This window comes from Cephus cinctus, unplaced genomic scaffold (genome assembly GCF_000341935.2).
Source record: "Cephus cinctus unplaced genomic scaffold, Ccin1 Ccin1_scaffold0008, whole genome shotgun sequence".
Lineage (NCBI taxonomy): Eukaryota > Metazoa > Arthropoda > Insecta > Hymenoptera > Cephidae > Cephus > Cephus cinctus.
The window spans coordinates 60459-81830 of record NW_014332759.1 but is presented as its reverse complement, the minus strand read 5'-3'; the positions used below and the strand labels follow the sequence as shown (position 1 = coordinate 81830).

Sequence of the window (21372 nt, the reverse complement as noted above, 5' to 3'; positions counted from 1 at the left end):
ATTTAATTAATTGTTCTTTTTGTTTTGTAAACCTTCTGATATTACAAACGAAACTTTAGCATTGAAACGACAATACAATTGAACTTGAAAAGGAGATGGAACGTAAGGGTCGGAAAAGAATATACATATTGACAAAGTGACGGAGAGGACGCCTAAAAGAAAACAGTCCAACCGAATAAAAAGAAGCTGAAAGTCATGAGTAGAAAAGTAGTAAGGAAAGAAGAAAACGCGTAGTCGAAAAAAATACGCGACAGAGAATGAAAGAGAGAAGAAGACAAAAAAGAAAGGTATCCGGGAGAGTAGCTTGAAATAGAAAGAGAAAGAAGAACTAGAAACACAGTTTGTGGCAAGTCGCTGGCACTTACGGCGATTTGTACCCTTCGGCCTAAATTTTCGTAGACCTAAGTTGCTATAGGGTGCACAGCCCTTATCGCCATTTCTTCCATTTTCCTTTTCTCCCTATTTTCTCCTTTGCATTGCTGGTTTACGGTCTTTCTTTTTCTTTCTCGCACCCTTCACCTTCGCCCCTTATCTCTTCTTCCTCTTCCTCATCCCTCTTCATATACTGACGTTCCCCGAAACTCGTGAATTTTTACAACCCTTGTCCTTTTCTATTTCTATTCTTCTCTTTTATTTATTGGGTTGGTACTCCCACGCACCTCCCGCCGCTCCCTCTACGAAGTCGCTACTTCTCAAAACTAGCTACTCAAGTATTTTTCTTGTCCTTATTACACTGAGTTACATACAGTATACAAACAATATCGTCAATTTCAGTGAAAATAGTGTAATTAAATAGAAAGACTTTTTCTGATTTTCTACGGAAAAAGGAAAAAAAATGGATTAGCATAATTCATATAACAGCTACTGCAGTATTCATGTCGAATAAAATTCTTGAATCAATTTTCTCTAATATTACCTTATACATACGTAGTAATTTCTCTAACGAGCGTTTACATTAGCAGAAAAGCATAACGTCGCACTGGCATGTTTTACCACAGAAAAATTTGTTAGAACAATCATGCTTATCTTATAATGGTTTGTAACATTTGGATTCTTAAAAATTGTTCCTGATTGCCCAAAGCTTATCTAAGTACAAATCTGAACGGTGTAGGCGTATATAACATATGTATATACATATGTATATTAATAGCGTACAAGAAATATAGAAAAGCGATAAGAACAAGTGACTGTGAGTGTGAAAAACGTCACGTAAATCGCACTTAACAGAAAGCTACGTACGCAGTTCGTAATCTCTGATTGGCTCAAAACGAACGAGTTAATCCCCGGCACTGTCCCCTGCTGCGTATAACCGATTGTCGTTTCACGCGGGTAAAGTCGAGCGGATTCGCTTTTTACCCCAAGACCGCAATAACTCCACTTCCCTCATTGTCTTCGGGTTTTCACCCCGCTCAACCTTCGATCTCATCCTTATCCTCGTGACGTTCCGTGAAATAAACCATTCGGCCAGAATGTTCTACCCTGAAGTCGGAGTCCATGACCTACGGACGTATAGAACTTAGAGCTCACACTTCCTATTCGAGTGTCTCAAATAATTTCTTAGCTTCGATCTTGTCCTTGTCCGATGTCCTCGAGGACTCTGGCAATTTTGCAGAATGAATGAAAGATATTCATGAGACCATTTTTTTTTCAAGTGGTACAAATTTGATTGGTAAATTTTTATTAAATCAATCGCATGGAAATTATTTCAAGTATTTCTTAACTAATTAGTAAGTAGTGTCGGATATCACGATTTTTCAAATTCATAGTAATTTTAGAATCTTGAATCTCTAATGTGTTACTATTAAACATTAATTAAACACAGGTATCTTTTGAGCGATTAAATATTAACACATACACGCATTGATATAGCCATTTATATTGATATATTTAGTGACTTCGATAGTATATATATATATATATATACATGGAACTGTGTTCTAGAGTAATTTCTGCTACTCACTGCGAAGAAATATTGATTTTTCAAGATTAATCCACTAGAAAAGGTCATCGACTTTATTTATTGCACATTATCATAATTCTTAGGGCGACGGTTTGGAGCACAGCTAGTGCTAGTAAACAGAATAGTATAATAATATGCAAGTGGAAGTGTTTGGGTATCAGGACCGTGTTGGTAGTCGGGGGTTGCTTATAACTTATAAGGGTAGAATGATAGGAGAGAAAAGAGCGGAGAAAAATAGCGACGCCAAGTCTGATGACATTCTACTTCGCCTCGGCGCTCCCCTTAATTTCTTCAAATTTTTCTCTGATAACAATTGTGTCGCTACACTGCAATTCGACTGCGAGGATTGGTCCATTTTGTTTGAGAATCGTACATGAATATTTTCATATTCACGTGTAATTTTAATATTTATCTTCTGAATAATTAGACGCCAATATTTGTAGTCTCTGTAACCATGAGGTCAAGTTGGAACATAGTTTAGCTACGTGCAAGATTGAAGGGACTGTTTCATATTGAAAGTCGTAAAAGGATGGCCCAGGGAAAATTTATTATATTCGTGGAGATAGTACAGATGGCACTTCGGTGAGATATTTTTCTCAAGTTTATCATCTCCCCATATGCATTTATTTATCATGTAAATATATTTATAAACGAATATAATTTATGTTGCTGCGATTCGTGCTTTTCAAGTAATTTAACAAAATTAATTTGATTGACCGTTTGAACTCCAAGAATTATTTTTTACGAGCAGCATGTCGCCGTAGCGGCACCAGCGGAGTGCCAAGAGTTAATTATGAAAAAGAAAACATTTGATTCGTTACGCATAGTAGTAAAATTATATTTCATTCAAATTATGTAAATTTCGTATGAAAGTACCTGGATGAATTAAATAATGTAGTCATTTTTCAAGATTAATATCTCCGAATATTCTAGTATTATAGTTCTTGCATAATATCTTCCAACCTAATTGCTCAGGAAAATTGCTGCAAAAAAAACTCATTTCAAACTCCGACAGTTTCGTTATTAATTAGTCTATATATTCTCTCTTTTTTTTTTTAATGAGCTTATGTTTAATTCGGCACTGTGCAGATTCCATACGTATTTTAACAGAATATCTCCCACAGTGAAGATCAAATCTATCAACTTTGCACGGAATATAATATGGAACGTTCGTCTTGAACTTATCATGTCAAATGTAATATGCTTAAAGAATTTCAACTTGATCGGGTACGGGAATACGTAAGCTCGTGGACTTAAAATTTTCTTTGTATCAATGACGTGAAAATAATATTTTTCATCTCCGACAAGAAGCGCGGGAAAGCAGAAATAATATACCGTGGGACCATCCGATACTTTGCGCAAGTAATAGAATTTTCATCGCGCAAGAAAATCCTTCATTCCCACGATTCGTGATTTTAATCTGGCCTTAATTGATTCAATTTTGGCAAGTCTAAGAAGTGGAGTGGCGAAGCGACCAGACTTTAGGGGCCGAATCACATTTAGGTGGTAGTGCCAACTAAGAGCAATCGTGGGTGAGAGGAGAGGGTGAAAGGGAGTTGTAAAATTCTGAAAAGTGGGAAGAACGTGAAGAGTGGGAGTGCGCGCGTGGCTTTAAGCCTACGCTAAGGTGTTATGGTGGGGGGGGTTGTGAGGTTGTGGGTGGGGGACGAGTGGCTTGAGTTTCACGTCACACGTGTAAGTAGTAGCGGCCCGAGTCGAGTCGGACCTCGTTCGTCTGGTCTCCTTTAGATTTGTGATGATTGTGCGCCGACTTTGGCGAATGCCGCGCGCGTACGCACGTTTCTGCTTACTGTTGAACAGTCTTTTGTATTTTTATTTTTTCTTGTTTTGATCTTTTTTTTTAAGAGATCAATTCTTACATATTGTAATAAATCATGATACCGATATATGTGTCCGATTGGAAAAATGTCTTTCGTGTTGTACTTGTCGTTACGGCAATCTTGTTGTGACTGACCGTAAAGCGTTGATATCCATGGCCGGACGCCAATGTCCCGTGTTTAGGCATGTAACTGGGACAAGCTGGAAGTAACTTGGAGGTACGTGTGTGCGCTGTCTTGCAATATGTGCAAGAATGTAAAGTACCACGTTGTAAATCTTTATAAGTATCGATGTCCGTGGCGAACTTGTGGAATTACTTGGACGATTTTATGTCAGACTGACGACAGGCAAATTCTCACAGTATACAATGAAGAATAGGAGAACACGCTAAGGTGAAGTGCTCGAAATTATTAAAGACTGAAAGATAATGAATACGTGGATAAATTTCAGTGTAACAAAAAGATTGTGCTGATGCCTAAATTTTTATGGTAAAGAATTTTTTAAATATTAGCGTGAGATGTGCTTTAATCTGTGAATATTTTGGCGCACAGACATATAGCGTACGACGATGCAATATAATTGATCTTAAATAAATAATTCATCCCTTTAATTATTATTGTAGATCGATAATGAGAAATCGTACGACCTTCAGAGTACGTAATTACAATTTGTATTACTTTAATCAGAGGTCAAATGATGTTTAATTAATAATATTTAAATTGTCAATACGATAACCACACAGCGATATCGATCCTCGGGTGTCCTTTGGGATGAAATTTCGTGGAAGAAGGTGTATTAAAATTGTCGGTGAGTGAAAGTAACACGTGCTAAATGATAATTGGTATTGAAAAGCGTACAAGAACGTGCAGTAGCTTGAAGAAAACTGTACTGCGTTCAGTTGCGTGCAAATGTCACGTATGACAACTGCAATTTTGGTCTAACTTTTATTTGTCTCATTTTTACCACAGTTTCTCAATTAGCACTCAGGTTTAGGCTTAATCTGGCAGTGGTTACGTTATTTTGTTATTACTATCTTTCTTATATTTTTAAAAACTTTTCCGTACTTCCTTTCTCCCCAAATTCCCCATTACTGCTTGAGACCCTTATTCTCTCTTCTCTCGTCTGTCTCTATTTATTTTTCCACAATTTCGTCATTTTTCGTGTTTCCACAATTTTCATTTTTACGTATTACTTTAATTTCTCTCCCGGTACCTAGTTTTATTTATTTTTTTATTTTATAACTGACAGTCAATGGTATCCAACTTTCGTACTCATTCTTACCAGTGTGCATGTGTAGAGTGTTCGCTATACTCACGTTAAATTACTTATGCTACGTTCGACCTCGTAAAGCACATAGGATGGCGTTACGCGAAAAATCTTTCGCGAATTTCATGATCTTGAAATTTCGATTAGGCGGCGACTTTCCAATTGCATATACCTCAATCTATCAGCTTGGCCGAAAATTTCGTTCTGGATCACAAAACACACAATTCGCTCAACGCTCTGGCAAGCTTGTGAGCAGGCAAATCAACACTGAAATTTTGAAATTAACTTTGCTAATCGACCTTAAACTGTTAAGTGGAGGTATTATTAATTTTATAAAAATGTTGATAACGTATATGCATTGATTTGAAGTAATAGGATCGATCTGGTATACAGTGTATACAGTATATACTGCATAAGCGTTTATCGTGAAATTGCATTTCGTAATAACAATAATAAAGGGAAGACAAAAATATCAGTCTGTAATTATAGAAATTATTTAATATGAAAACCGTCATTTACAAAAGGCAATGGTCGGAACGTTTAAATTACGAACTTAAGAATTACCTACGTAAAAACCTAATTTGTTCTTAGGTGCATTGAATTAATGTTATTCAAATCTTAGATGTGTTATCGTAATTGACAATGTTAGAATAAGACAAAAAATAACGTAAGGAAGTCATGCGAATGTAGCGCCAAGAGTTTCACGGCCGCGTGCAAATATCGAAATCGATATCGCACGAACCCCACGTATGTACTTGCATACATGTGTAGCGACTCATACCTGGTCAAATCATGCAAAAGTTGCGGTGATAATCTAGAGCAATATTAATAGAATGGTGATAGCGTTGATGACATTTAAACGATCATTTGAAGAAACATTTATCGAAATTAATTTTACTCTTCTTTCGATTTCTGCAAATCTGGACGATTTGTATGTAACTGACAATTTAATATAGTAAAGTTAATTTTGTGTGATTTAAGGAATATTGTTTACGATATTTATTTTTTGCACGAGGATTTCCTGTGTTATTTCAAATGTTCCAAATTTTTTATACGTACTCTGACATTGATGTCATAATAAAAATAGACGATCTTCGGTGTTATATCTATAACAGAATTTTCGTATTTTGCCAACAAAATATTTTTATTTACATTCTGCAAAAAGTTACCTTGATTATTTATCTATTTTGAACTGTGCTACTGATCGATATTAGATTATAGCGTGAATTATTTAGTATCTGTAAATGTCAGAAACGCTCATTGGCGAATCGAAGTGTTTATTTAAGCCAAGTGTATTTATAAAATTAGATGAACATTTTATGAAAGACTGCACAATTTTTGTCAGTCCAATGCAGTGTTATAGAGAAAAGGTCGATCGAGTTTTTACAATATTGTATCGTCGACATTTTAGACAAATGCAAATGAGACCTGTAGGAGATTGCTTAATAATTTTTTTGATTGATTATTGATTACACATGCTATAAGCTATAAATTAATTCCAGAGAAATATTGGTTTGCAGTTGAAATATATACAGTGAATCACATTTCAGACAGAGCTTTAAAAAATCTATAAAATTGAAATTTTGTAATTTAGTGATATATCAAAATTTCATTGATTTTCAGATAAATCCGTTATCAAACTTTCCTTTTGTTCGTTAATAAACACACTGCGGTTCTTAAACCAATGAAAACGGAAGAAAGAAATGTGAAATACCAAAGGTTTTAGCAAATACACGACGTGAATTAAACGACTATAAAATTGAATGAATCGATAAATACAGATTCGCGTTCAATAAAATGTCCTGCTTTATCAGTTATAAACATTGCATATGTATAAATCGATTACCATAATATGAAAAATTATGAACACTTGTTCAAATAAATATGTAATACGACCGTTCTAAAAATTTTCATCCAAGTACATTCTGTGGCTTGAAGTGAGAAATCCTACAAAATACCTTATAAAAAAATGTAATATATATTAATATCGGAAATTTTCTCTCACAAATGTAAAAACGAAAGAGACGAAGCTTATGGACCATTTGAAATGTCGTTGCGGTGAATCAGCGTAGTTCAAAGAAAATAAATATCCAGTTTCTACTGAGCTCCTATGTGCCACTAAAGCGCATCACCGGGATTCGGTATGTATACATATAGATATAAAACAATTAAGCAACGATCATTTTTATCACTTGAAATTTCTTAAGCGTGATACCATTGTCACATTTCCATTGAATAGTGACACCATTATCACACCTACATGGAAAAGTTATATGTATCGGATATGCAATATCGAGTTATTTGAGACGAATTACATAACTGAGTTTTATCCAATAAAATAGTACGTGTAATAATTATCACAAAAATACAAAATTTCGATTTAGCGATAAATTAAAATTTATTGCAGAAATATTCGCAAGTTACATACCCATAGTGAATATTGCTCCTTTGTATCTTTTATGTTCATCGTGGTATTCCTCATAAATATTATATAATATAATAAAAATAATAAAAATTCCTAATTCGGAAAGAAAGTTCGACAGATTAAGTAGTTTTAATAATAGAATAGAGTATCAAGAAAATGATATTAAATTTTAATTACAGAAATGATATTTCAGAAAAATGTATATCTCTTTTGCATAAGAACAGTCGCAAGGAAATAACTTAAAAATATCCATGTCCCTTGAAAATTTCTGAAATTGCGACGAAGGAATATTGATTAGACGAAGTGGCAATTATTGGAAAAGTACCTGAAAATAATTTCTATGAACACGCAAGGGTTCGCGTTCCACGTAAATGGAACTACGAAGGAGTCTTTTTCTAATTCTATTATTATATTTAACTATATACATTGAAAGTATTTACCCGTGCCGAAATGTTTTTGGGATTTTCTACAGGTCCCAATAATTAAATTAAGTTTAGTTTGCCTTAATTAAATTAGGGTCCTGTCGTGCGTCCATTATGAGTATTTTAGAGAGTGGTCACTCTATATTAGTCAGAGCCCTTGCACTGTGTCTGATTTACTCGGTTTGGCCTTATATGGGATTTGGACAAATCCTCAAAGCAATTGTCCATTTTTTCCACTGCAAAATTTTTAGAAAAAAAACAAAAGTGTAATAGGCATTGAAAATGAACTTCCTATAATACAAATATATCGGAATAATAAATAATAAGATTCTATATGTCGATAACCACATTTTTTCTAGCGGACTTATAAACAGTTTTATATTGTTATTATTATTCTATTAATCGTAAAATTATGATCGATTAATATCATCAAAATTCATTTTCTTCTTTATACTCGTTGACACTGTAATCAAATTAGCGTGTAATCACTTTCGATACAGACTCAATTGATTAAAGTATTTGCCTTTTTAATCTGTGCTTTATACGGTTACAAGAAAAGAGCCATAGAGCTTTATAAAAAACTCCACAACTTTTGCATTAACAACTTTTCTCAACATATGTCCTCGGTTAAAAATAAAGTACCCCTATCTCTTTAAGTAGGACGCTCTTCGTTACGTCGTATATGTATAAGCGAACTTATTGGAATTATACCAGTGATCAGTGAACGCACTGAGTATCTATAGTATAATTATATTAATTATTAAATAAATATTCTTAATAAAATCTTTGACGGTAGTAAAGATTCTAAGCAGCCTTAAAATTGTTTCAACTAAAATCTAGAGGTCTTATTATCAAACTGTAGAATATGTTACATCAAGCACTAAGTTATTGAACAGAAATTACTTTGCAAAATTTGATACTAATTAGGCGAACGAACTCCGTTGAAGTTTCAACCTTCATTAAGAGAGGCTTTCAGCTGTCCATTCAATGCAGTGATAAGCGCACGTCACATAAGGATGTCGCCATCCTTAATTATTAAACGTCCCATCAATCGATTGCTAATTACAAACATTCTAAAGATTATATATACTTTTATGAAATTGACAGCATCCCGCATTTGGGTTAACGTGTTTCAATTTTATCTTCGTAATTTTGTTTTTTGCCTTTTACTTAAGGAAGTACTCTAGTCTAAATACTCATTTTTAATGTGATTCTTGAGAATTAGTTAAGGAAAAACTATTAATCTTTAAATTAACACTTCAAATTTGTATAGCGCATCTTTATGAAAAGTAAACGAAGAAAAGATCGACGCGCAGGTCATGTCGCGAAATACCCGTGCAATTCGGCGTGTTGTCGATTATAGCCGTTTCAATCATCTGAGATAAACGAATACAAATTTTAAAAATATTTATAGTTGTTGTTATCGCCCAAAGCTCAATAAAAATGACCGAACCTTTTTCACGAAATGGCAACTTTTGAAATGCAGAGTTTCGAATTTGTCGAGAATTTTTCAATTGAAACAAGAGGGCAAGAATGAAGTATTGAAAAACATCTATATTCTAGAGATTCTTGCGATAGACATACGTGCTATTGAAATGTGTGCCAAATTGCAAGTCAATCGGTCCAGCATTTTTTGAGATAACTATACACCCGTTTTGAAAAAAATTGTTTCGACAAAAACACGTTTAAAGTACTTCGTATCCTTTTGTTGCCATAATAGAAAATGTATGAAACTTAAGGCACCTAGTCAAATAATTGTCCATCGTCAGGCCATTGAAAATAAAGATATTGTAAGATTCTAATAATTTTAACAATAGAAAATATGATTTTATATGCATGAATTAATCATATTTAATTATTTACTTAATTGAAAATGATCACGATAGTAATGCGGTTGGACTCGGATTTTTGGTTCTAGTCGTCATTCTGACGACATAAGTAAAACAAAATCCGTATGCCATTGGATCCATTATTTATTTAACTTCAGATATCAGAGCAAAGTATTCGATAAACGCATCTTTTTCAAACTATCTACGAAATTTGGAAACTTCAGGTAATATTTTCGGATTTTGATTACGTATACAAATAATCGCTAACTGTATAACGTATGTCCCATCCCAAATATGACATCTGAAGTTGCCGCGGTCAAAATCGAGTTAAAACTACTTACCATACAGAAGGATAATTCGATCGGCAGAGGCAATTTTTTTGACTTTTACCATCAGTTATTTCTTGTAAAGTGCCGGTAACCTCACTTATTTTTTCATACATGTACCTCTTATTATTGTAGATTCAACATATATTTATTTAAAGGATCCATTTAATACTATCATGAAAGGGCTACCTTAACGTTAATTAGCCAATCTGGGGTTAAAAAAGGGATCTTCTTTCTTAAAGAATTTTTGTTATTCTATAATTTAATCTAATTTGAAAACACGATGGGCTTATCCCATTTTTATTAGAAGCATACCAACTTTGTCTTATTTGCCTAATACGCTACATAATTCAAACCTCTATAACTTTGTAAATTTTACAAATTCTACTATATTGAAAACACATTTTCGAGGCCCTATACTTTAATAAAACGAAAACAAAATGTTTTTCTTTTACCGGCCAGACCAGAATAGCCCCTTAAGATAAAACGTCACTTTATGTTTCGCGTTCCTTGATCCGTCGTACACTGCCTTCTATATATACATATATACACATCTTTATATATCTCACAGCTCATATGCTCTTTCTATTTTTTTTTCTTTCTCCGCTTCTTTCAGCTTTTTCACCCTTTTCCGCTTTCCAATCTTCATAATTTACATTTTCCCTCCTAGGATTGCTTTACTATGCTGTACTTACCGTGAATAGGTTTTCGGTGCCTAAGGCTGTGGATACATTAGTCGATACCCATTTGTATGTTGAAACAGTTGTAAGCAGACCAAATAATTTTAGTCATATGACTAAATGATTATATTAAGCGAATCCGTGTAAAGAAATTGCGTCATACATGTTTTATTAACATTGACGTTATTTGTTCAAATGTTGACTTTGTCAAATAATATTACACATGAACATGACGATATCATTATCTCAGCACGTTACGTATGACTTTTTAATTATACAATTTAATGTAACCATAGTCTATCGCCGCTTGTTGGTTGGTTTCTATTTGCATTTGGATTTGTACATGAAAGTTTGCTTTGATATTTGGTGTCCTACCTTCCTGTAATGGTGATTATAATTAATCTCATAAGGTTTTAACAGTCATTTATGAATACTGCTTAATTCTTCGCTTTTCAAATTTCAAAGTGTTCAACTCTTTGATTTTTTTACTTGTCCCACTAAAATTCAATTTTTTTGAATATAATTAAACAAATTTAAATCTTTATTATGCATTTATGAATATGTAGTACTTGAACATATTACTTAAAATTATAGTTTGTTGCAAAAATCACCACCTCATTTGCGATCATAAGCAAAATAAATGGGATCATGAATTTTGAAACACTCTGTATTTCGGTTCTGATATTATATTACACAATTATGCTAACTAAGGCATATATTACTATATAGTAATCCTAATTCTTTACTGTTATTTTTAATAATCTTAAACCATACTGATGGGTCAATTATATCTGACTCGTTTCTTGAACTGTAAAAGTGTTTTTACTCTAGAGGGGTATACTGGGTGTCGCACACCCAACACCCAGTGTACCTTTAATGATCGAATGCGGAAATGTACCGTTGTAGGGTTCAAAATATGCAAAAACTTATATCTTAGCCAATCCTTCTAAATAAAGACTAAAATAACAGATTTATTAAATTGTTTTTTTAGGGAGGGGAGCGATGATTCTACGACTGTTAGTTTTCGACGAATCGATACTGTTAGAAATTGTACGGATGAAAATGACCCACCAGTACCGAATAAGGGCTAATAAATACACGACCAGTATTGCACCGCTTTACGATTGCAATGAATAGATTTAAGACTAAATCCCCAGGAATTAAGTTTTGGTTTGCACTGATGCAATAATTGCAATCGTTAGATATCGATTTATCGTCTTTTTATTATTCCAATTAAATCATCTTCCCATAAAATAATAAAACAAATCGTAAAGCTGTAAGCTCTTATATTTTATAATATCGTTAATTGGAATGTAATAATTATTAGTCGTAATTGAAGTTCATATCTCGCTGCTCTCTTCTACTACCTGTAACTTTCAGAGTTTTTAACGTCTATAATTCGGTTAACCATTGCGTATGTAACATTTTGAAAGCTTAAAATATTTAATGACTCTTTAAATATTACTTTACTAAGATTGATCATTATAATTTGGTGTTTCGGCAAATGGGTTGGTACCGTGCAAATTATTAGATTGAATATGAGTGCCTGACGAATTAAATTTATACGGGGCATATATCATATACATATATTGACATTACAAATTCTTCAACATGCACTAATATCAATGTACCATCATAATAGAACGTGGAAGATATAAATTTCACAATTTCATGTATAAAACGGCAACTATCAATATACGTATATCGCACTTTTTTTTGACTTGACTGATGTATACTACAAAAATTACATATAAAACTGAAATGGACTGTAATTTTATGGAACAGTAAAATAGGCACTTCGGTTTTGAAGATTCAAAGGCGCATCGGATATGTCATTACTCATTTAGTATGACGTAGTCTATGTTTCGTATTTTTTATTCAAAAGTCGTTTTATGTTCTACATTTCACGTGGAGCCACTTGTCTTAACGCATTCGAACCAAGCCGCTCTGCTCGTTAAGCCACGTCAAGGGACACATTCCGTTTACTTGGTTAATAGTATTTCATAGAAATATAAAAAGCAACATGAAAAGACATGAAGGTCTTAAGTCTTGAGCAGTGGATGTGGTGGAATTAGGTTACATTACGTTAAGTTATATGCAATTAGAATTTACAACCATGGACTGAACTTTACATAAAATTTGACATAAGATATATTTAGAAGATGAAAATGTTTCTGATTTTAGAAGTCGGATTATAAGTTTGATCATAGGTTAGGTTAGATTAGGTTAAGTCGTCAACTGAAAACACATACAGATTATATCTTAAAAATATTGTTTTGAACAATGCAAAATTGGAATATGGATGTGTCATCTTTTAATCGAACGCCTTTGGTATGATTGAGGGAAATTGTCTAATGACTGAAATATAATATTCAATGGACTTTCGTAAAAATCAAGTAATATCAAGGCGTGTATCAATTAAAATAGAATAAAATATTACTAAAATATTACCTAGATAGTCGCGGATCTATATTTGAGACATCAGTCAGGCATTACAAGTATTTGGGTCGTGTTAGATCAGATTAATGATGGTAGTGTGTTAGTCAGATTATACATTGGTTAGGTTAAATCAGATTAGACAAGATAACTGGTTGGCTGGTAAGTACGTCAGTTAGGTTGGGTTAGTGAATAAGGTTAGGTTAGCTTAAGTTACGTTAGAGGTAGTTAATTGGTTTTAATATATCATAGGTGTCGAAAAATAAAATTTCAAAGTAGGCACGTCCCTTTCTCGTGGGAGTAAATCATCGATCATAAAAGTAAATTGGAAATTGGGCTTTAATTGCGATTAAATTGTGGCTCTCGGCACGACGCCAATTGTGCTATATTTAAGTAATGTTTGCGGCGCGCTACGGCATAAATAGAATTCATTAACATTTTATTATGCATAGCCGCAAGAACCGCACGCAGTCTTATGCGCCCGTGTCTTATGCATAAATTCAAATTCACGTATTCAAAAATTCCGATGCTCTTTCATTTGCGAACTTTTTTTTATTTAATTACAAACATTCGATTGAGATTTCAGTTTTAATTATATTTCTTTGTCATGTTATTTTTTATAATGATATATCATTATTATAAACGTATCAATGTGAATATCACTATTTTCTCGTCCCATTTTCACGACGTTTCAAATATTCATATACTTACATCAAATATAATTAGTTTTAATAATTCCCCAAGTACTGAATACATGCAGTATTGATTCCTAAATGAAGTATTGATTCAGAAGATTCTGGTAGATTGAACATCCAAAAAAAACATTTTATTGAAGAGGAAGTACAGTAACCCCTCCCTAATGTGCACTACCCCTTCATTTCAGAGGAATGTCGTCCCCCACTCTTACCAACGGGCAAACGTGAATGTAGAAGTGGATGTAGAAGAAGTGGGGTGGTCCTTTTTTAGTCGACAATACTTGGAGCACCGAGTCCCGAATCGAGAGTCTGTCGGTAGAAAGGATTGTATGCAGATATCCAATCCAATTTCCAATCTCGAGTCAATCAATGAATAGTCGATTATAAGAAATGTATGAAATCGAAGCCAAGAAAGTGCCAATATTTAGCGTGTGGACAAAATTGCCGACTCAGAAGGAAAACCAAGTAGTAGAGCTACATTAAGAATACAGAGAGTGGAATATCTCTCATTTTTCAGTTTGTAAGCATGTGTGTTACACACATATATATACTATTTGATATCGGAAAAAAAAAGTAACCGGATGGCAAAGATCGATCGAAACCTTAATCCTTTATGTGACGAATTGCGAGCCAGTGGTAGATAAAACGTTCTTCTATCATCGATCCTGATGATCGATGAAGATGCGTCTTTCGTTTCTCACGATAAGCTCCACTTTCTTACAGTTGCCTACGAACACTTTGCTCGCTTCAATGAGCACCTACGTTCAAATTCGGTAATTTATTATTTTTTGTATTATCTCGCTCCAGTTTATTCGTATTACTGAATCGTGGATTATGTGTGCTGTAGGCTCCTTGTTAAAAAAAAAAGAATATTGTTAGTGTTCATGGATGACTTTTTTGTGTTGTGAAATCCATTGTCGAGTGTGCTTTACTGTTAAATATTATCTTAAGTCTTACAGTTATTTTCGTGTTGGGACAGAATTTTGTTGTACAACAACAAATCTCTTGTGAATCATCAGTGAAATGATGACTGGAAATATTCGGAATGTTTTTTTTTTTTGATCCTACAGAAATCCAGTAACTAATTTTGTCCTTACTAAATGGGTGCTACGGCATCGTAAACGAGACGGTTCAAGTCGATTGATTTAGCCTGGACACGCGACTCCGCCCGCTATGCACGAAGCAACCAAGTGTTTTTATCGGTTTTAACGAATTGACGTCGAGTTTTATCAGTACCGCGTGCTACGAAGTTTTGATGATTACCTTATCAGCTATTTGATCAAGCGGAATATTTTTGTCAGGTTATAATTAATGGCTTAATTCGATTTTTTTACATATAATTACTTCAGAAAGCTACTTTAATTTCAGTAAAAATGTTTTTTATGCTTCCTTTGATTCCTGACCAAAATACATCATCGTTTATTTTAAATTTATATAACTATCGCTGAACGGTATTAATCAATAGATAATATATACACTGGAAGATTCTTTTAGTCCCTTTTTACTGTGCTTTTCATGTAAATATTATCAGCAATACATTTTTCTGCGTAACCTAATATCAAATGCACTCATTGTTACAATCAAATCATGTATGCATGATCTTGTCTATGCGTGGAATATATATTCCTAATTTGGAGGTACTCCAATTTATATATTTTTTTTGTCTAATTACTCATAATACATTTTTCTATGTCCCGGTGTTCACCTATCATTATTTTGACTGTCTTTCTGTATGCTTCATCGTTGTCATTATTCTTAATTTATAATGACCATAACAAATTTGTAATGTCCAGGTATTCCAAGCTAACGTTGTCAATTCCAAACGCAAATGCAAAGAAATATCAAGACATGCCATTGGATGCATAAGAAACTATTCAAAAGTACTTCTTAGGTAAATAAACAATTGAATAAAATTAAAAATTCTTTTAATGTCTAAAGTCGCAGTCAACCCTAGTAAATAACGTATTAACGTAACTCGAATGTTTATTTAGATAAGCGTGATTTTTACAATAAATATTCAACTTAATGACAACGCAATATAATTTTATTTACTTAAAAACTGTACTCGTTGCTTCTGGTTGACCATATTTGTGAAGCGATTTTTTCTCATGCGGATTGAATACCGGGATCAATTAAAGTAATGAACAATAAAAATGTGAATAAATGAATAGAAAGTCACACTTTTCATTTACAATGCTTGCAGTACGTATCTAATGACCAGTGGCTAATAAATGAAGAAATTGAAGAGTCATGCAAATGAGATCGCGATAAATAAACGTTCGAATCATGCGAAATACGTGTGAAAGAAGTAAAAGGTGGGTCGGATGTGGGACGATGGGTGGGAGAAGCGAGCCAGTATAAAAACAAGGAAGAACCAGAGAAATCAGAAAAGTAGCTAGAACTTCCACACTATGCTGGTAAATATTTGATCGACAAATATTACGGGATCCAAAAATAGTGGAGGCTGCCAGGCATGATTTCACCCCTTGCTTACCGATTCGGCAGATTTACAGATTTGCTTTGTCGGCTATGGGAAAATATAGCTTGTAGGAGTTGTGATTGGTGTAGATTAAGTCCAAGATGTCTGGTAGTACAATTTTATTAGTTATTATATTTTCATTAGGTAGGAACGTTCTTAGTATCTAAGTAAAGCATTTTTTCTTCCGCGTCAATAAATTCTTCGTCGATGTTTTTTTTTTTAATAAAGGTGCTACATATACAATGATCGAACTTATTATATGTGCATATCCTTTATGATACGTGTACGTCGTAAGTGCGACCTTAAGAAATCATCATAGCATTTTGATGATGTCGTGTCCAAATAATCAACATTAAAATATTCGACGACATAATATGCGCAATACGTACCTGTAGAATATTCCGACTAGGATAATACATGTAGGATTTATCTAGGATTATTTATTCCCTCTTTATTTTACAGGTATATTTCAGGTACGTGTAAAATATGTATACTCTACATATGTATACATATATGGAATATTATACATATATGCGGTAAAGTACTGTATATTCAAGATATACATAATATATGATAAAAAATATTTTTTTTGCTATATTTTACTTATGTGACATTTTTGTGAGGGACATCACGACCCAGCCACATTATGATCAGAACTATATTCCTCTTAGCCACATTCGTCCGCATCCTGAAACCATTCTCACCTGAATTCTCTACGACATAGAGTCATGAGTCATGACTTTTCACCTAGATCTTGTCACCGTGTTTTTGGTCACTCCACTGTGGCAAATTTCCACATTTACAAAATCTTTTATATATCTTGATATTGATTCGTATGGTCTTTGGGAATTCTAAAAAAATTCTACACGGGTATAGTGAGTTGTATTGTCTGATTACAACAGTGGCCTAACAGCTAAGAATATTTTCATATACAGAGATATAATAGGGCACGGAGTATTTTTTGAATGAACGATGATATTTCAGAGCACCAAGTCATCAACAATACCGATTTCAATATACTTCAAAGAATGACTTGAAACATAATATTTTAATAAAAGATACAATTTTTGTGCTTGTTCCTTTTTCGTAAAGACGTTATCTTTAAAATGATAAATATAATCAACATATGTCATCTATTTCATTTTTTTATTTCATTTTTTCATTTCTTCATTTTTTTTACACTATTTCATTTTTTTTTACACTCAAAGAGTGTACTAACCTCATGTACAATAATAGTACTGCAGAAGCGCAATGCGTTGAGGTCACAGAGTGACAAGCGACAGTCCGTCCAGAAGATAGTTTAGTGTTGAGCGATCGGCTAATAATAGAGTGCGGAGGGCGAGAGTAAAACAGTAATAACCAGTAGGAGGAGTTGACAGTGAGTAAGATACAAGGGCGTCTCCGAGAAATCCCAGGGTCCCCCCAACGAGTCAACGCATCTTCCCACTGGTTACGAATAAATTCCGCATACTAGCTATACCTATATAATACATGTATAAATTCTTGAGCTTCCAAAGGAAACAATTAGTTTCCAGCGAACGTCAAGCGGCTATTCCACTTCTACCTATTCCTTAGGCAGTGATTATTTCTGAAGTGACGGCAATAAATTTAGAGGATACCATGTATTCAGGTTAATCGATAGACCTTCCCTACACGTACTCTTCTTCTATGCATTTATGGCAACACCTGTTAGCAATCTGCAATGCATCTGCAACCGCATACGTCACGAAATCTCTCATTCGTTTGCAAGTGCTGTTCATCAGGGAATATTCATTAGGGAGATCCTTCGGAATAGCAGGGTCTTTGATGCTTGGTGATCAACTTCTTGCTTGGACGGTCTTTATTGAAGTTATTCGTCCTATGTCGCATAACCGTCAAAATTTTATTTTAGGGTACAAGTCAACTTTTGGCATCACACGAAACAGCAATAATATACCTGCAAATGCCCAGTACTTCTAGTTTCAAGATAGTGCATTTTTTAAAACATCTTCTTTTAATATGATTAACGACTCCATGGTTATTGCGATTCTGATTCATAACGATTGTGCTGGTCCTGATATTTTTATTAATTAATTTATACTATCATCATGATATTGTATATTATGTGTCTATATAAGTACCCGTCGAGTTGTATCAGTTTCTATAATATTTTCGTACTTCATTTGTTAGTTATGGATTTATTAATCGTGAGTAGGAGATAGTGTTATCTTTCATCAATCACATGGTTCGTTTACCAATTACGTTGCCGTATAATCCTTACGGCCTTAAGTGGAATCCCTTGGGTTTCAACCGCCATTATACATGATACGTATAATATACATATTACGATACATAGAGGTATCGTGAAGTGATCAAACAGGACGTTGCATGTATTGTAATAAGTCGTTGAAAAGTGGAAATCCTTTCGAAAAAAAATTACACTATTCTTTTGTCAATATATTGATAAAAAAATAACTTATCTATCGCAAAAGTTTTTGCACGTAAAAAAAATGATCGCTGTCTTACCGTACTATATGACTATATTTCGAAAGAAGGAAATGGTCCTAAAAAAATAATAATAATGTTTAAGGAATTCTATCGATAAAGATCATTAGTCAAATAAAAGTGGCGGAACTTTTAGAACGAAAGAATCACACTAAAACTTTTCCATGTGACGCAGCCAGGGAATAATCGCAAAATTGCGACAAAGCGTTATTGGTGAACAGCAAGGTTGAACGTTGGATGCTGGAATAGATGGTTGATATTTGGTCGTCGGTAACTCGGAAGCTAGATGGTACATTCACTGGAGTGAGATTATATTGCCGCCTGGAGTTACGAGAGACAGGATATAGAAAGGAAGGAAGCCGCTACTACGAATGTTTGGATAGTGACTCTACGAAGACACTGTCGAATTTCCGTGACAGCATTTTCGTATAAAATATGAGCGGTTTTCCTGGCTTCTAGTATAACACAGAAATTCACGTTCTCAACTGTCTCGGATTCCTTTACCATTCTCACCCAACCCAACCCAATCCAACCTAACACTCTTTTTTGTTTTCTTTCATCGTAAGAGCCCGATTTTTGGATGTCCTTGACAATTCGTCTAGAAGACTTTATGCTGCTTTTCGGAAATGATCATTCCCATTTGTATTCTATGTTTCCGGCAAATTCTATTTTCGCGTAACGATCGCGCCTTTTACGTTGTTTACGCGAATGTAACTATCGGATGACAAGTTGTTTTGACTCTTATATTGCTTGTTACGTGCCAACGTATATGACTGCGTCCATAAAATATTTCAAACATAGGAATATAAACGATGTATTAATACCCATATGGATCTATTTATATGCAAGAGTAATATCGTTTTCATATACGTCATCGTATTAACTATTTGACTTCGAATTTCTGCTGTACTTATCGGGAAACAGTTTTCTCAGTTGGACTTAAATCTACCAACGATAATATGGCTTTCTGCCAAGTTGTCATATTTCCGTTTGCAGGTGTTTATTTATTAACATTCTAAACGTAAATTGAGGCAATTTAATATATCTATAATTTATATCACTGACAATTGCCATTTACGTTCCATAATTATATCTAAATGTATAAAACAATCTTCTAACAATAAATGAAAGTGTATCTCGTGCGAGAGCAAATTAAACATTTCAATTATTTATGCCAAATTTAACATCAATAATTTACATCTTTTATCAGACGTTACAGATTTCCTGCTTACAAATAAACATGATAAATGATAATAGTCAATCATAACGGTTGATTCTCAGGTTAAATTTGATGGCAGGAGGGACTCTTTTACATCGAAAGTTATGATATGATGGCCCCACGACATCATTACTCTGTAAAATATACGTTTGTGTAAAGTTTACCAAGGCTGCATTATAAATCGTAACTATATGTATATCATTGCCAGCAGCAACATTTCTAGAAACTTTTCTTATTTCTTATATTAATCTAGATGAATCCGTCTTTTGCCTCCTAAAAAGATGGCATATTGTCGTGGATGAGTTGACGTTGTCTTTTAACGATGTGCTTTCGGATCTAATGGGGTTCATGTGGTGGTTCTTGTGTTGACAGGAGTGGCGGCGCAGGAGGGCGCCTGGCAGCGCCGCGGATGTCACTGTTGGGGCGTCCGATGAACTATCGGGCGACGCGTCGCGATGCCCGCTACCGTCGACTCCAGGCCCGCGTCTACAACTTCCTCGAGCGGCCTCGCGGCGCCTACGCCGTCACCTACCATATGATCGTGTGAGTATAATACACCTCACATTCTACCGTATGTAAAACTTTCTTTCGTACTTTCATTCAGGTCTGGTAAAATTGGCACTTGAATCCTTATGGTTCAAATTCCAATCATTCCAAGTAGACTAAAATCATAAATCATCGTTTTCATCAATTTCGTTCAATTCAAAATTCTCTCAAGTCGTATTCATTATTATTGTACGAACAAAATGGTAATCTCGTACAATTAATGTACAGCTCATACTTTGTACAAAAAAATCATGCCCAACAGAGTACTGACGGAAGATTTCGTCTGGCTGTCAGAATAGCGCTGTTTCATGAAACGAATATGTTGAATGATAAATGCATCATCTCCCTATCACCAAAGTAAATACATTAGATCTGCAAACAAGACGCCCATCCGTTTCGTTTTTCTCTTAGAAAGCATCTTTCTTGGTGAATCGATTAGAAACTGTCTTTACTCCTCCTTCACCTTTGACTATCATTCCATTGTATTTCATTTGTTCATTTAGTATCCGTATCAATTTGCTTCTGGTTTAACCTTACTCCACCCTTTTGCTTTTAGCGGATTAGAAAAGGCACGCGAACGTCACTTGGTTTTTAATTCTTCCGTACCACAGTCGGCTCCATTGGTTCAATGAAATATTGAGGATTCTGAAAAATTGTATGTACATACTACGATGTTCGGAAATGCTAGTAAACCTTATCGCGTGTTTCTTTAATATATAATATATATTATTATGTTTTATCTGAAAGGGTGTATCGATATTTTTTT

The 21372-nt window shown here is 34.1% G+C and overlaps 1 protein-coding gene across 24 annotated transcripts in view; it reads left to right on the top strand.

Moving 5' to 3' along the window:
• The window catches only part of LOC107271374 (potassium voltage-gated channel subfamily KQT member 1), a 116237-nt gene that overhangs the window by 41979 nt on the left and 52886 nt on the right, over positions 1 to 21372 (top strand). For 11 of the 24 annotated variants that reach the window (XM_025091685.1, XM_025091868.1, XM_025091166.1 and 8 more), the window contains one exon: positions 20433 to 20603. In XM_025091685.1, coding sequence (XP_024947453.1) covers positions 20470 to 20603 — 134 coding nt within the window. In that variant the 5' untranslated portion in view covers positions 20433 to 20469. Of the gene's footprint in view, positions 1 to 3665; positions 4607 to 6567; positions 7207 to 14171; positions 14652 to 15671; positions 15770 to 20432; positions 20604 to 21372 lie in introns of those variants that run through there. The other 13 variants (XM_015747820.2, XM_015748415.2, XM_015747977.2 and 10 more) reach the window with 13 other exon arrangements.